The 18,087-nt window shown below is 34.4% G+C and overlaps 2 protein-coding genes across 2 annotated transcripts; one reads left to right on the top strand and one right to left on the bottom strand.

Moving 5' to 3' along the window:
• Positions 1-245: 245 nt before the first annotated feature.
• On the bottom strand, positions 246-2,949 carry LOC143574643 (replication protein A 70 kDa DNA-binding subunit C-like). The gene is made up of 11 exons (XM_077059217.1): positions 2,797-2,949; positions 2,716-2,755; positions 2,273-2,372; positions 2,069-2,193; positions 1,918-2,002; positions 1,491-1,623; positions 1,201-1,412; positions 1,002-1,122; positions 717-896; positions 563-631; positions 246-470 (listed from the first exon to the last, which is right to left on the bottom strand). The coding sequence occupies exons 1-11, from the start codon at positions 2,947-2,949 to the stop codon at positions 246-248; spliced, it is 1,443 nt and encodes a 480-aa protein (XP_076915332.1).
• A 12,141-nt stretch (positions 2,950-15,090) lies between these two features.
• On the top strand, positions 15,091-17,805 carry LOC143574651 (uncharacterized). Its single transcript, XM_077059222.1, has 2 exons — positions 15,091-15,841; positions 17,050-17,805. The coding sequence occupies exons 1-2, from the start codon at positions 15,350-15,352 to the stop codon at positions 17,689-17,691; spliced, it is 1,134 nt and encodes a 377-aa protein (XP_076915337.1). The 5' UTR covers positions 15,091-15,349; the 3' UTR covers positions 17,692-17,805.
• The last annotated feature ends 282 nt before the right edge of the window (positions 17,806-18,087 follow it).

Here is an 18,087-nt window from a genome sequence, read left to right on the forward strand (position 1 = left end):
TTAAGGAAGTGAAATATTATTTGTCTATAATATTAATTTGAAGTTTTGCAAAACATATGTACCACATAAAACCATAGCAATAACCAATCATAAAATTTTATCAAAAAAAGGAATCTCCATGTAGTCAAACAAAAAGAAAAATCCCCAACACAATCAAAACAGAAAATATAAAGAAACATAGTCTCAGCAAACCATGCAAAAAAAGACAATAAAAAGGAAAGTTTTTTAAATTAAATAGGAACCAACTAGTACTTCTCGGTTTTAGGAATCAACAGCGTCTCATTCCAATTTGCATCACGCAAATCCTTTGTGTGAATCTTCTGTTGTTTAGTTGATGACAGAGCGGATGACTCGTCAACGTCGTATACATCTTCAAGATTACGCTTCAAATCAACACTGGCAGCCGTGCCCATACTTTCATTGCTATTGGAAATCGGGGTCCCATTGTCAGCGGTACATGAAATAGAATCCTATATAATAAAAAAAGTAAGGAATTATAAGTTCAATATAGTTAGTTTGATTTAAGTAGATAGCGAAAACATAAGTAAAAATAGTAGATAACCTTCAAAGAAACATCCGTCTGTAATGGCAACTCTGAGTTACTTGGGTTCACCGAATCAGAATCTTCAACCTTCATTTTGTATGTAAACTCACATGCTTTACATGTACAGTTTTGACCGGTTTATTATATATAAATGAAGAAATTAACAAATTACCTGATTATTATAGAAATTATTTTCGAGCTTTGAAATAATGTTCAGATCTTCAGTCAGTTTTGTAATGGAAAAATACTCAGCATTGTTATCAAGATTATAGTTCTTGATCTCGATCCTAAAGGCGAACTTTCTTTCTAATAAAACGTTGAAGGCAGCAGGAAGAGTTAAAAATTCAGCCGACTGTGAAAAGCATCAAATGTTTTAATTTCAAATATAAAAAGTTATAGAATTTCACTATTATAGTAATGTTATTATAAAACGATTCAAAAAAGACAAAAAGTTTACTTGTTCGTGTTCGTCCAGCAAGTCTTTAGCAATTCGTCCTATAAGCTTGTTAGCCTCCCGCTCAAACATTGTAAGAGTCACAGTCCCTGTGCAATCCTGGACTCGTATGGGGATCTTGTATCTTAAAAATATGATTAAAATAAATTAAAAAGATAAAGCATGGTTAATATTGTAAAAAAAAGTTAAAAGATTTGAGAACCTAATCATAGGAGATGATACAATAGTCTGAGTGCAATTGTCATTGAGACATTTGTACTGCTTCGCCACTTCAAAATCGGCTGGATTCTCTCCCTTATCAATTCTGACGGTTGTGGTTTCAACTCCATTTTTACATAAATCACAACTACGATAATTCCATGATTTCTCAATGCATAGAGCTTTGATCTTACCAACAACAATAAGGGATTTAACCTATCCAGAAATAAGAGAATTTTAATAATGATGTTTCAATGAATCTAAAAACAAAAAATTTAAAAAACAATGACATGCCTCTTTGATTTCGTTAATTTCACGAATGTTGATGAAATCAATATCATTAAGAAATTCGTCTTCCAGTGACGAGACCATAGAGGTACCAACGGACCGATGAGAGGATGTTTCTTCACCAATGTTAGACAGGAAACTGGTGTGATGAAACATTATTTGTTATAATGAGTAGGTAACTTTTAATAAAAAAAATCAAGACTTGTGGATGGTCTATTTTCATGTGTTACCGTGTTTTGATAATAGCTTTTATCAAAACAGAATCAATTTTTAAATAATATTATTACAATTGTACGATCACAAATTTGGTATGGAAGAATGGGCTGTACAGATTATATTTTTAAATTATAGCATTACAATAATAGTATTACCTTTAGAAAGTAAAGGTAAATATAAATGGTAATTATTTTAAACATATATAATAACAATGTACCTTTTCTTAAATTCTATGATTTCATCAATTGGTGAATTTATAAACAACCGCGTCGTATCATAAACATTATAAACAGTCCTGTTATCTGTAATAACATAAATTCGTTAGTTATTTAAAGTACAATGAAATAATGACATGATTTTTTACTTACGTCCGTATATATGCAGATTTCCGAATTGAAGAATTAGGAAAACATGAGCCTGTTGCTTATTTTGCATGTAGTTCAACATTTGCTGACAATATTCCTCCCACAAGGTTAATATGATGTGTCTACCTCTGTAAGATTGTTGATATGGATAACATAAATATAGTTCAGTGCAAATGAATAAAAAAAAGTAAAATTTGAGTTGCTTACCCCAGATCTTCTAATTTGATCTCCATCTTGATTGCTTCTTTGCCACCTCTTACCGGTTTCTTCTCCACCTCATAGCATTTGTAAACATATCCAATAATATCTAGTGTGAAATAAAGTTAGAGCGTTAAGAGTTTTAATGTGTGTTAAACAATTAAGAGTAAATAATAAATAAAATAATACGGTATCTAACCGAGTCTAGTGTACTGAGGTAGAGGGTCTTTTAAAATGGAACCAAAATTGGTGAATTCAAAACCATACTTGGAGCCTTTGAAGGTGGTGCATTTTTTTAGGTCCGTTTGCCAACGGAAAGAAATTTTCTAGCCATTGTCCACATGCTTGATTTTTGCGTCATTGTCGGCCAGTGTGGGCCTAAAAATGAAGTAGCACTCATTCTCTCGGAGATGTTCTTCAAACTTAGGAAAGTAAGTTTTGAACACGCTTACCTGCATCTTTGTTCCCTGAAAATTTATGTAGTTGAGAGTGCTGAATATTATAAAAAGAAAAAAAAATTGGTAAATATTTACCTCCTCATCCATTATAATCATTTCAATCGACCAAATTTTGTTAGGGTTCTTGTTGTTTGGTTTTCTCCATAGTCTAACAACTCGAACTTTGATTGTATAGTTTGTCTTGGTAGCATCAAGTTCCCTAAGTTTGATCAAATTTTTTGGCTCCATGTTTCTGTGTATTAGAGACATTGTTAAAAAAAGGTGTTGTATTTCGTAAGTAATAAGATATAACAAACTATATAAATTAAAGGGAGAGAACAATTGAATTACCATGGCAGTTAGATCGACTTCGATGGTGATGAGGGTGGATTGTTATTAAAGAATATATAGCAAATGCAAACAGAATAATTTGATATATATGGCAAACATATTATTTTTATGTTAACAAAAATAGAAGAAATATAAAAGTTAATAACCGATCTGGGGCCTTGATTTTCGTTAGTTATTATTTTCCGTAATTAAAAGTATTAGAAATGTGTTAAATACAAAGCATAGTCAAACAGAATATTTTCATATATATGCCAAACAGTTTACATATATATGTTATTTAAAGTTGAAATTAGTTAGTTAAACGTTTTCATATAGGCTTACGTAAGGTATCAAAATTATTCTGTCACATGATTTTATTTAGTTATTCTTTTTATGTTAACAAAAATACATTAAATTTAAAAGTTATAAATTAATCAGTGCCCATGATTTACGTTAGTAAATTTTGACCTTAATTAAAGCAATTATAAATTGGGGTAAATATATATTTATATAAGTCAAAAGTTAACATAGATAATGGATTGAGCATAAATCAGTCAACCTAAAAAATTATATATTTAATTTAAATTTACCTAATTAAAGAATTATTGAATGAGCGTATATTAGTCCGAATTTTAAGCTGCATAAGTATTCAATTTTTGTCATGATTAATATAAATTTAATGTCTTTACGAAAAAAAATGTGTATTATAATTTATTTGAATGTCTATTTTTTTTATAAATTTTTCGTATCTCATGTTACAAAAAAAGATTCTCTTTTTAAAAGTCCAGACTTAACATAGTAATTTGATTGAGCATAAATCAATCATGTTAACAAATTGTATATATAAAATAAATTTAACGAACAACGAATGTATTCAAGTTGATGACAGAGTAATATAACTTGATCTAACTTAATTATATAAATAACTAACGAACACCGAAGATGACGCTTATTAATCAATTAATGCCTAAATAGATAATGAAGTCGATTTAGTGTTTATATAAATAATTAACGAACACCAAATCAAATGAGAAAGCAACTATAACATACCGGCGGTCCGAACATGCTGCTGCAACACCGGAGAAGTGGAATCGATTAATGCCTAAATACATAATGAAATCAATTTAGTGTTTATATAAATAATTAACGAAGACCGAATCAAATGAGAAAGCAACAACTATAACATACCGGCGGTCCGAACATGCTGCTGCAACACCGGAGAAGTGGAATCGATTAATGCCTAAATACATAATCAAATCGATTTAGGGTTTATATTAATAGTTAAAGAACAACGAATCAAATCAGAAAGCAAAAACTATAGCATACTGGCGGTGGCGGTGGCTGGTGCGGTGGCGGTGGCGGGTGCTGCAACAGAGTAATATATAAAATAACTTGATCTAACTTAATTATATAAATAACTAACGAACACCGAAGATGACGCTTATTAATCAATTAATGCCTAAGTACATAATGAAATCGATTTAGTGTTTGTATAAATAATTAACGAACACCAAATCAAATGAGAAAGAAACTATAACATACCGGCGGTCCGAACATGCTGCTGCAACACCGGAGAAGTGGAATCGATTAATGCCTAAATACATAATGAAATCAGTTTAGTGTTTATATAAAATAAATTTAACGAACAGCGAATGTAATCGAGTTGATGACAGAGTAATATAACTTGATCTAACTTAATTATATAAATAACTAACGAACACCGAAGATGACGCTTATTAATCAATTAATGCCTAAGTACATAATGAAGTCGATTTAGTGTTTATATAAATAATTAACGAACACCAAATCAAATGAGAAAGCAACTATAACATACCGGCGGTCCGAACATGCTGCTGCAACACCGGAGAAGTGGAATCGATTAATGCCTAAATACATAATCAAATCGATTTAGGGTTTATATTAATAGTTAAAGAACAACAAATCAAATCAGAAAGCAAAAACTATAGCATACCGGCGGTGGCGGTGGCTGGTGCGGTGGCGGTGGCGGGTGCTGCAACAGAGTATATATAAAATAACTTGATCTAACTTAATTATATAAGTAACTAACGAACACCGAAAATGATGCTTATTAATCAATTAATGCCTAAGTACATAATGAAATCGATTTAGTGTTTGTATAAATAATTAACGAACACCAAATCAAATGAGAAAGCAACTATAACATACCGGCGGTTCGAACATGCTGCTGCAACACCGGAGAAGTGGAATCGATTAATGCCTAAATACATAATGAAATCAGTTTAGTGTTTATATAAAATAAATTTAACGAATAGCGAATGTAATCGAGTTGATGACAGAGTAATATAACTTGATCTAACTTAATTATATAAATAACTAACGAACACCGAAGATGACGCTTATTAATCAATTAATGCCTAAGTACATAATGAAGTCGATTTAGTGTTTCTATAAATAATTAACGTACACCAAATCAAATGAGAAAGCAACTATAACATACCGGCGCTCCGAACATGCTGCTGCAACACCGGAGAAGTGGAATTGATTAATGCCTAAATACATAATGAAATCAATTTAGTGTTTATATAAATAATTAACGAAGACCGAATCAAATGAGAAAGCAACAACTATAACATACCGGCGGTCTGAACATGCTGCTGCAACACCGGAGAAGTGGAATCGATTAATGCCTAAATACATAATCAAATCGATTTAGGGTTTATATTAGTAGTTAAAGAACAACGAATCAAATCAGAAAGCATAAACTATAGTATACTGGTTGTCCGAACATGCTGCTGCAACACCGGAGAAGTGGAATCGATTAATGCCTAAATACATAATCAAATCGATTTAAGGTTTATATTAATAGTTAAAGAACAACGAATCAAATCAGAAAGCAAAAACTATAGCATACCGGCGGTGGCGGTGGCTGGTGCGGTGGCGGTGGCGGGTGCGGCAACACCGGAGAAGTGGAATCCGGTGAGAAAACGGGGTTGGCGATGGCGGTGGTGGGTGTGGGTGCGGCTGCAACACAGGAGAGGAGACGAACGGAGATGAAGGCATTCTACAGCCTGATTACACCAGTGAGGAGGACATGAAGGATGAATTAGGGTTTGTTTGAAAGATCTGGTGGTAACAATTAGAATCGGGCCGGGTTAATGGTTTCTAAATGGATTGTGGACATAGGCGGGAATGGATGAGTGAGGGTGGACTAAATGAATGACACGTGGCTAGAGGAAAGCTTTATTTATTTAATTGTATAGATGTGTGTGTGTGTGTTCTATTAAAAATAAGGTTATTTGCTATGGTTTATGAGATAAGTACATGGTCAGCATGGTTTATGCTTAAAATAAACCGGTCGATAAACGTTTTATCCACGTACACCAGCGAATAAAAAATTCTTGTTAAGACATACGGACCTTTTTTTTATTTTTGCCCGGCCGAGGTATTTAAATTCTCGGAGACGGCCCTATGTATTTCCTTCATGAAGTAGGCACAACTTGGATCTAAACTTTATTTTAATCTTTAACTTGTAGCGGGTAAGACAAGGTTATGTAAAACGTGTTGAAATACTCTAGTGACAAGGAATGTCATTATGTGCCCTTATGGTCCATAGTCGTGCACTCGTGTTTCCTATATTGGACCGTTTAAGCACATCACTATATTAAACGTCGATTTCAATTTGTGTGTACTTGAAATCATCAAAGTACTCTTAATCAAGTAATATAATTCAATTTAAAACATGTGTATCAAGTATCCTACCAATACAAATAGATCGTGATAATCATAATTATGTTTACAAAAGAATGAAAACTTTCTTTCATAAACATCAATTTACAGATTTTAAAGGCATTTATGTGAATGTCTAAATATCTAAATTCTTACACTGGAGTTTTACTCAATGTTATTTTTCTTCTTTCATTTTCTATGTAACTATTTCTATATACTGAAAATAACGACTCATTTTTAGTTTATATTAATAAATTATATTTTCGCCATGCTTGCGGTGCGAGCATGTAATGTATATATGTGTGAATCCTCGGGTGGACAAAAGTGAAATTGCACTAATTTTGACGTTATTTTACTAATCTCGTGAATATAACGTTAAAAGTGGCGGAAGGTTAATCTAACATCATGTGGTGGCGTTGATAGCCGAAAGACAAGAGTACATGCACCAATCGACGGTGTCTCGATGGTTGAGTGCTATGTGCCTTATGTCCAAGGCTTGATGCAAAACTACTATCGAGTCAAAGGTCTCACCAGAAACAGCCTCCTCAGACCCTTACCATAACTTTGCTATTGAATATTGATAAGATATACTGAGTACGATGATGATGGTTAATAAATTATATTTGTGGAAAGTAGGAATGGTTATTATCTTATGAAAACTCTTACTTGAAATATAAATAAAACATAATTAGCTTACTGTTTTATACAATTTGAGTTTTAGACTATTCTTTCTATTAGATCTTTTTCATCGTCTGTCCATCTAGACCCAATACAACGTGGGATGAGAATGACACCATTATTGTCGGCTTAAATGTTTTCTCAACAAACAAGTTGTATCAAATGAATGTGTGATGGTGACAAGGTGATATTCCAATGGAATTTATACTAGCTAAACACTATCTATCAACGGCCATTTGTTCTAGCCGTCTAGTTGTATCAAGGAGAGTGAATTCGAGTCCTGTAATTGTCAAAAATACAATTTAGAAGTAGAGTTATCGAGTGTGTGAGTTTGTTGTTGAAAAAAACTAAAGAAAATTTGTAACTTTAAACTCAACTTTTTAAAAAAATACATGAGTCTTATTCTCTAATCTCCATTTTATCTTTGTTTAATTTAGGTCATAGTGGGTTAGGGTTAGAAATGGTTTTTAAGAAAAGTTTGTTTTAGTTAAAACATGCTATAAATTAAATGAATTTGGGTCAATCCATGCCGTTTTGAAAAATGTTACAATGGGATTATGTTTATGAGTCGTTCTAGAAAAAAAAACCACCTACTCAATAGGACTGACAATTGGATACATGTTTAAGACATGATAAAACTTGTTGATAAATAAAATATGGTATGTGATTCATTTTATTTATTAAATAATTGGAATTAGTAAGCTAGACTCAATTAATTTCACTTATTGGTACACATTGCTCAAAACTATCATATAGTCATGACATATAAAATAGTTAAACGGGTCTTTTTTATGTTTGACACTTGTGTTGAGCATGTCGTTTCTAACATGCTAAGACACGAATTGCCAACCCCCGCTACCCACCCCAACCCTACCCTGGTCAAAATGATTTGGTTTAGGAAAAAGCATACTCACCAACCGTCACATATGGGTATAAGTCGTTTTAGGAAGAAAAAGAAAATAGTACCCCCCCCCCCCCAAACCCTCTAGTTGAATGAGTTGTTTTATACTTTTATATATAAAAAAAACAACCCACCTCGTGTTAAAATGGGTCATTTAAGAAAAATACCCACCCCGACCCATGGGTTGAGATGGGGCGTTTTAGAAAATCACACCTTGGGTTAAAATTAGTTGTTTTACAAGAAAATATATCCACCACCACCCACACCCACCCTAACCCAAGGTTAAAACAAACCTCTGTTGAGGAAAGAAAACCGACCCACCCGCACCAAAGGTGGTGTTGTGATGATGCACTGTCGAGGTGAAGACAAACAATGGTCATTAATAGTGCTAACCCATTTAAACATTTTTTAAGTTAAAAGTTGTATAATAGATTGACAGTTACCCATTTAAACCCTTTTTAAAATTTGACAAATTTAACATACCCTAATTTTAACATTAACTAATTTAAGGTGAATCATTTTGACTCATTGATTAATTTAATGTAACCCATTTGGCCATTTTGGTTTAACTAACCAGTGATGACTCAATCCATGTAAAGGGCCGGATGTAGGGATGTTTAATATCTTGTTTCAAACCGATTAAACCGTCAAAACCGTTTAAAATCAAATTGAATTAGATATTCTATTATTGTTTAGTTTTAAACCTGTGACATTCGTCAATTTCGGGTCACTTTTGTTATGTAAACCCGACCCGTTTGTAACCCGAACATTTCAAATATATAAAATATTGGATCTTGTCATTTAAAATATATAAAATATATAAAATATATTTTTTTTTATATTATGCATTGTTTGACCATTTAAACATACCCATTTTTATGCAAACCATAAAAGAATCTTTATACCCAACCCTTCACTCCTTCCCTATATATACACACCCATCTTCTTCATTTTACTCTTGCTACATCTCCAAAAACTCTCTCAAACTCCATAGATTCAAGGTTGTTATTTCTTATGTATTCTTGAAGTTTTGACTTCTCAAGTCAAACTAACTATAGTCTTTCATTCTAACTTGTTCATCTAACATTACTAACTCTTGAATATGGTGGTACAACATATATATAATACACACCCCTTGTTTCCTTTATTTGTTACTTCACCGACTTTGGTTGGTTAAGTTTCGAATGTCATACTTGGTTAGGTGTTAGTATGTTTTAATGAGTTATCTCATAACAATTAATATTTTGGAAAGTTGACTTTGGGTTTGACCATTTGTCAAGACCCGAACCGACAACCCGAACACTCGTTAAAAACCCGTTTTAGTATCTTTAGCCTAATGGAACTTGCATTTTAGCATTTTCCCCACCTTATTACTTAACATTGGTTAAGTAAATATTAAGGTTAGATACTTTAACCCGGTTTTGAGCAAACTTACATTTTTTAAAAGGGTTATTATTATAAATTCTTAAATAGTTACATTTTAAACCTTGAACTTTAATTGATTAGTTTTTGCAACAATTATTTTATTTAAAGATCTTCAAGACAACCTTTCTAAATCCAAGACTTTCTTTTATTTAGGCTTCATACGTTAAACTCGTCGTTCCGGCAAATCTCCAAATAATCAATCTTTCAAGTTTATTACTTGAATGTGAGTAACTTCATACCCCGTTTTCTATCTTTTATTTTGGGGGTGACATTTCAACTTATCTAAACTAAATGTTTTATACTTGGGTCTTAAACCACAAACGTTGTTGTATACCTTACTTGAATAATTGCTCGATTTGGTGTTCTATGCTTATTTGACCATGTGTTTATCGCTTTTGGATGGTGGAACTATAAATCCTAGACCATTTGGCAACCCCTCATGGCAAGGTGTCGTTAACGTAATGCAATTAACGATAACTATAAAATCCTAAACTATTTGGCAACCCCTTATAGTTGGGTGTCGCTAACTTGTTAGCGATAACTATTTATCCAAGTTTATAGCTATTATTTATGGTTTTGTATACTAGTTGTGTGGCTTTTCTGTCACACCCTCAAAATCCACTAACGGAGTTTTACCGTTAGAGGGTGTGAACTAACAGGATCAGAATCATTAGTTATAATCAAACCATAAAAACGTTTAAATGAAATTAAGTGCGGAAGCGTAAAAACCAAAAGACAAAAGTTGCATCACGCAGGACGACTTAAAAACCCAAGTAATAATAGTTAAAAACATGTTTGCATATCAGAATGTTCAAAAACCATGCATGATCCTATACCGCGCGCCCGCCTCGGCTACCTGAGAATAACATACTAAAAGTGTCAACACGAGGTTGGTGAGTTCACAAGTTTATATAAAATAAAGCGTTTTGCGTTACCAGATAGTGTTAAATCAATTATATATCGATAGGTAGCTAGCCTATACAACAAGTATTACTAAGTGTTCGACACCGAAACTGACTGTTTATCAAGTGCCTTGTCACCAGGTCATCCAGACCATGGTACGTGTTAGCCAAAATTACACCCGCTCGACCTCCAGTCGAGTTTAGCGTTGGGTGGGGTTTGTCAAACCCAGTAGTACTACTCAACAGTGACTCGCTATTATCCAAATATTAACCGGTTCGATGTTATTAAGGACTTTAGTTGGTTTGTTTGCCACTTAGTCTTACAAGTGATATATAAAAACTAACAAAATCTACAGCGTTGGAGTATGTTATCTCCCCCAAATAAAAGCGTTAAAAAGAGTAAAAGGGGCCGTGAAACTCACTGTTTGCGAAGAATTCCCAAAATAAATCACCAAGTGATGCGCGTCACAGAAAACTCTCTCTAGCGTTCTAAAACAACAAGGAGATTTTATAAGTATCGGAACTAATATCGAGTCTCTAGACCCGGCACAAAATTCCTAAGCACAAGATACGTTTCGTGTTTGTTTGTGAATCGTGTGTGTCTTAACAAGCACATTTGTGATACGCTACGTGTGTGAACCATTATTTACGTGTCATGTATTAATAATGTACATCACTAGCAACTATTCCCCGCAAGGGCAATTTGGTCAAAACATAGCAATTAACTAGCAATTATCATGTTTCATGCATTTTCACAAAATTCAGCAGCTAGTTTCACCGAGACAGAAATTCTACTTGAAAGATTATACTATACCACCGATCATAACATCTCAATTAATTCATCAAAAATCATCACAAAAGAATACATGTCTTAGGTTTCCAGAACATATTTTATTATATTTTTATTCCACATGGTTTTCTCACAATAATCAAATCATTACTGCAAACTCATAACAGTCAAATTCGTACGCAACAGAATGTTATTTGAAATTCCTGTTAAATGAAAAATCCAACAAATGCAAGACCACTTGGGTTAGGTTCCTAACTCAACAAGTCAACTTCCAGAAGTGGAACCAACCCAATTGTTCTCGTAGTTCATGAGATATAACATTTACAAAACAACCTAACAGCAGGTCTAACAACTCAGCTTTGCACAACGTTTTTGTAAAATCATAAAGATTAACTTTTACACGTCCAAAAATTGCAAATTTATATTCTTTAGAGACTAGACTCAACCTAGTTTACTGTAGTATCAATAATCTCAACCAATTTTTACATTTACACCCAGATACAGTCAATTGAACATCAACAACACAATCTGTCCAGAAACTGTTTGCAACAAAACTCAACATATTAACCATCTATAGACCATAATCCGTTCATATAACACTCTAAACACCATAATCACTATCCATGCATATCAATTACACATTACATCCATGATTAGGGTTTTACTTGAACTCAAAATCAAGAAACAAACGATTAACATGCAATAACACCAATACTAGCTATCAATTCAACCATCAATACATCTTTCAATCAAAACAAGACACATGAACATAATTACATATAAAAATCGGACCTAGGGTTTATAATTAACCCACTAAAATCGAAATTAAGCATAGAGGATGCATAGGATAATTGTTTATACCTTCCTAGCACCTTAATCTTCAATCAAACTTGAACAATCTTGATTGTATGTGTGTGTATGAGGGCCGATCGCAAGGGAGAAGTGGGAGAGGGGCTGCCGTCGGTTTGGGAGAGAAAGGAAGAGGAGAGTTAGGGTTTTAGGTTTATATTAATAATAATAATATAATACACTTTGGTCCCTTAACTTTCAAATGTTACTTTACTAGCTTAATTAACTAATTCTTGCACCTTGAATTAACGTTTATAACAATGTTATCACATAACACATAAGTCTAACACATAATTATCCCATAATTATTGTTTCGACGTTTTTCGTTTATTCACCAATTGTTTGCGTCAACTCGTTTGCGTTTCGGTGCAATTCCCGAAAGACTACACATGTAGTAAGTGTCAAGCGTCATTTAAACCCTAGTTTAAATGTAATGAGGTGTGCATTATAGGTTCAGTGATCTAAAGTTAGAATTGACGGAGTTGAGTTAACGGAGTTAACCTGAAATTGACGATTGTCACATCTTCATACTATATATCTATTGTTCAAACTTATGAATTGCTCACCAACCTTTGTGTTGATAAACTTTATTTTATGAAATGTTACAGGTTTGCATCTAGGTTGATTATGGAGTTCGGTGAAGAAAACGTCAAATACCGTTAGGATATTAGCAAAACTGAACAATATTTGATTTGCTATATTTTGTTGTATTTGAGTTATGAATATTTGGTTATGTGACATTTTCGATGATGTGAAATGAAATGAGTTTGTTAAATATTGTCGCTTTAAATAGTGTCATGCGCTTATGAGCAATCGTTGCACTCCGGCATGTTCCGCCGCCTTTGGTCGGGGTGTGACAAAACCGAAATCTAATTAGGTTTCAGTTATAAAATTCTAAATTCGATTTTAAACAAATAAACCAAATAGCAAATAATGATTATTTAATTTGTTATCATTAACCCCTTTAGACCAACCCAATAGCAAACTATGGTTATTTGATTAACCAAACAAATTCGGAAGTCAATTCTCAATTCGGTTTTGAACTATTAGAATTTGACTTGATTTGGTTCTGATCGTAAAATAAGTTTAATCTGAATAAGCCGAAAACCACCATAGTCCAAAAACTATTTTAAATTTTCCGAAGCTACCTGAACTACACGATGTGGCGGGGTAGAAAAGTAAGGTCATACAAGCAATATTAGCGATAACTCTTTGGTTGATCTGGAAAGCAAAAAAACGAGAAAGTCTTGTAACAAAAAGAGTGCTCGATTACAAAGTTGGTAAATTATGTAAAAGCCTTCTATTTTCTTTGGACTAAAGCAAAAGGGCGAGCTTAGTGCAAGTTCGATATCGTAAACTTCCCATTGTAGCTTTTATGTTGTATTGTATTTGTTTTTTAAGTTGTCTTTTTTTTTTTAATAATTTTGTACTCTTGGGCCTCTCACTACTCGCTTAAGGTTCTTTTGTTGGTGGTTATTAATAAAAGTTTGGTCTTTCAAAAATAAAAAAACTTCTCACGCAGTCAACTAGAGGTGGGCAAAAGAACAGGTTAACCGAACCGATCCAAAAATCGAACAGAAACCGAAGCGGTTTGAAATCGATTATGTAGAAACTAACTTGGAACCGATAGACACCGTAGATTCGGAACTGGTTTGTTAATTCTCCATCGAAACAGCCCAAAACAAGTCAAAACCCGAACTAAAACGATCGTAACCTGGTCAAGAAACCGGTTTTCAACCCGAACCAAATTCGATCATAAACCGCTTTTGAATTTTGTTGATTGAAGAAACACTAAACTAATCCCGCGGGGGGGGGGGGCTTAATATATCTCAACCGAGGATATATTACGATCAGATCGTTATGGGGTTAACTAATATTTTCACAGCTTTCACCTACAAACAGAATACCGTGAGCTCGTTACAAACAGAACATTGGGATGCAGATCCCCCTTACCTTTGATCCTCTTTGAGTATTAATAGTCGAAGGGAAGTGTACGGCATGCCTTCCGCAGAAGATAGGGGTGAGCAAGATAAGGATAGAACCCTTGAAACTCGATTATACGACTCGCAAAACCCTTAATTAGACTCAGGTATATAATATGTGTCGGGTCAAGAGCATTTAAATTTCACCTTAAAGGGTAAAAGGGTTTCAAGGGTCCGACCCTTAAGACTGTTTACTAGTTTCTAGATATACATCAGATTTGCGATTCATTTGAAATTTAGGAAAGATTTGATTTGATAAATGATCCATCTGAAATTTCCTAACTAATTAAGAAATTAAAAAATTAAGGGTCATACTATTAAAAATATAGGAAACGCTGAGCTTTTCTCTATATCTGATTTGTGAACGTGAATATTATTTGCATAATTTCAAATGGTTGATAAACTTTTTAAATTATAATAGACTATGTTATTAAATTGAGATATAATTTTACGATTCATATATTTAAGTCATGTATAAGATATGCAATTGGTATATACTGAAAATGAGATGTGATTATGGTTATTAAAGGGTAAAAGATTGGACCCTTTAAACCTTTATTTATACCTGACTCTTTTATTGTTTAGAAGGTATGGTCTCAGGCCCAAGTTTTTTTCAGGATTAAGGGGCCAGATCATGTCTTGGGTAAAAGGGTCGCGTCATACCATTTGAACAATCCTAGCGGAAGACATATCTTCCTTGCAGACGATCCTCCGCTCCACGGATGACTAGCTATGCCTTATAATGTTGTGCGGATAATTTAGTACCTTACCTTCACATTGACCATACCGAAACAGTTTCAACCCAAACCGGTTTATGACTTTATGCACCTCTAAGTCAAACGGTCAACGGAGGGTTTGTCTTGTCCTCCTGTTTTACCACTGTAAAAAAACGAAGCAGAAAAGCAAAACCATGTGAACCAGCAGCAGCCAGCCCACTTGTTAATGTTAATCCAACACACACACATCTTCAGATCTACTTCAATTCCACCTTTACCCACTAACCTAATTTCATCATCAATCATCATATTCATATTCACCAGATCCAATCACACAAACATTATTATTATTATTAATCACACCTTCAATGGGTGCTTCAGAATCCGTACAAATCACCGACGAAGACGACGATGAAGAAACCCAACAACACCAAACCCATAACAACAATATTAATAATAACAACAACAATAATAATAATAATATTATGAAGAAAGTAATAGAACAAGAGCCAGAGTTACTACCATGCCACGCGTCAGCATCGCCGTTATCGCCACAGCCGTCGGCGTTCGGGACGCCACGTATGCCGCCGTCGATAAAGGTGTGGGACCCATGTAATGTATTGTCACCGCCGGTGTTGTGTGATGACGTGGAGGTGTATTTGGTGTGTGAAGGTGAGTGTGATGTGGGAATGAGGTTGGATTTGGTGGGTGGACGGTGTCCGGAAGCCGGGTTGACCGCGAATGGGATGCGGCAAGCGAGGGCGTTGGCGGTGTTTTTGAAGTCGCAGGGGGTGAGGTTTAACGCCGTGTATTGCTCGCCTTTGGATCGGGCGAGATCCACTGCGGGTATTGTTTGTCAGGTGCGTGTCGGGTTTGGATATATTAGTAATTGTTTTGGAAGTGTTTAGGATCATAGTTTGAATTGTAGGCTTATTATGTTATGTTGTTGTTAGCATTGTGTTGTTGTGAAGTGTTGTAAAAATCCCGACTAGGCGACGATTAATCCTATTAATCACTAGTCTTCACCCCACCGACTTGTCGCAGATTAAACCCCATTTGTCCAAAATTGGTCAAAATTGAAAGTTGTATGCATAAAATTTGGAATATATATGTATATTTGCAAATGTACATATAAATTCCAATCTGATTAATCCCGATTAATCGCTATTCTCTACCCCACTGCCTGACTAGCCCTAGCGATTTTTACAACACTGTGACTGAATAACCTGGTTACCTAACATGAACTGTACCGATTAAGCAAATTTGGCTCGGTTTTTGGTATCGGGGTGAAGTTGGGTAGATATCGAAATATGAAACATGTTAGAATAAAAAAGCTTATATTTGGTATGGTCCAACTCAAATGAGACCAACCGAAACTGAAAAGACCAAAAGCGGACTATGGGAAATTGCGGTCCAATGTGCTACATATAATTACTAAACCTACATTCTTATTATAACAATCTTAACTTTTTGCTGGCGAGGTGGATCGTATCTCTTTTTATGCCCCTTTTCTATTCTACTGCTAGTACGCAGTTTATGTTTTTATGTCCAAAAAATAAAATAAAAAGAAGTTTGTTGAGTCATGGTTCTATTCTGGGCGCAGCATCTCTATCTTTTGAGATACGGGTATAAGATTTGTCTCGTCTCATCATTCCTAGACCCTACCCTACAAGTGGGAAATTGGGAATGCGGGATGCTACTGGGTATGTTTGTTTGTGTTATTCAATTTTTTTATTAAAAGTTTAGTTTGGAAGGATTTAATGTTTTAACTGGATTCATTTTCAGATAAATCTTTTAGATAAATCCATCGCTTAGAAATAAAGTGATGCAGGAGCATCCGGTCCATTAATTCGGCCCGACCCAAATGTTTATTTTCATTTTTAAATAGGGTTGTTAGGTTTTTTTGTTTAGTCAGTTTTTGATATTTGAATAAACACTGTAAACCGTGATGGTTTTGAACCTTTGGTTCCAAAGTTTTTGGCTAGTAATCGAACCTTGTACGAGTGTTCACGGATCGGTATATATTTTCCCACACCAATAATTTAAAATTAGTGCTTTTTTATTGCAGGAGATGGATTTTTCAGAACAGCTGATACAATCATCAGATGCACTTCAAGAAATGAGTCATGGACTATGGGAAGGCTGCTTGCGGTCCGACATATACACCCCCGAAACATTAACCTTAACCGAAAAACTCCAACCCGACTTCTGTCCACCTTCCGGTGAATCACTCCGCCAGGTGTCATTCCGAATGCTCGAGTTCCTAAACAACACACTCGTCTCGTTCCCACATAAGCTCCAATCCGGTTTCTCACCCACAATCAATTCGCACCCGTCATGGGACATACTTCAAAAACCTCTACCAATATTCGCCCGACGGAAATCAGGCAAAAGCCGGTTACAAACAGTGACAACAACTTTAGACCATGAAGCAGATGACGAGATGTCCCCACGTGACCCACCGAGTCACATGCTTAATTGCAGAACCACCACCACCAGCAGCAGCCATGGCTCGGTTACATCTTGTGTCGGTGTGTTTAGTCACTCGGTGCCGATAAGGTGTCTGCTGACAGGGGTTCTCGGGTGTAGTCCGGTGATGGTGAACAAGATGTTCGTAGAAGATTCGTCTGTGACGGTGCTCCAACATTCTTGGAAAACAGGTTGGCAGATTAAGAGATTAAATGATACATCCCACCTTAGGCTTATGTAGTAGGTTATTATTCTTTTAATTGTCACATGATACGAAGCATGTATTTATATTTATAATGATGTTATGTTTGTGTTAATTGTATACTTAAACATTTGATTTGAAAGATACTATTAAAGGATTGTTTTGTACTATTAACTGTTTTTTTTATCTATGTGGTTTTATGCATCCATTAATTGTGATATAATGCGCGTTTCTTTGAAGTTTGAAGTCAATACTGCAGTCAATCTGTCAGGTTAACTGGTTGAACTGATAAAATCAAAACAAACCAGTATTTTTATTTGTATCAAAGATGTTTAACCAATTTATCTAAATGAGTCACTCGAATTGACGGGAAATGAGTTTTAATTAGGTTGTAAACATATTGTTGTGTGTGAAAAGAGTTGTAGCAATCGAGTT

Source organism: Bidens hawaiensis, unplaced genomic scaffold (genome assembly GCF_021521415.1).
Source record: "Bidens hawaiensis isolate Kalapana, Puna unplaced genomic scaffold, B.hawaiensis_p1.1 tig00027069_1, whole genome shotgun sequence".
Taxonomy (NCBI): domain Eukaryota; kingdom Viridiplantae; phylum Streptophyta; class Magnoliopsida; order Asterales; family Asteraceae; genus Bidens; species Bidens hawaiensis.

Coding starts and splice junctions, on each gene's coding strand:
- LOC143574643 (XM_077059217.1), bottom strand. CDS start 2,949: ATGGAGCCAAAAAATTTGATCAAACTTAGGGAACTTGATGCTACCAAG. Junction 2,194..2,272: donor ATCAAATTAGAAGATCTGGG/GTAAGCAACTCA, acceptor ACAATCTTACAG/AGGTAGACACATCATATTAA. Junction 1,624..1,917: donor ATCATAGAATTTAAGAAAAG/GTACATTGTTAT, acceptor TCATCACACCAG/TTTCCTGTCTAACATTGGTG.
- LOC143574651 (XM_077059222.1), top strand. CDS start 15,350: ATGGGTGCTTCAGAATCCGTACAAATCACCGACGAAGACGACGATGAA. Junction 15,842..17,049: donor CTGCGGGTATTGTTTGTCAG/GTGCGTGTCGGG, acceptor TTTTTATTGCAG/GAGATGGATTTTTCAGAACA.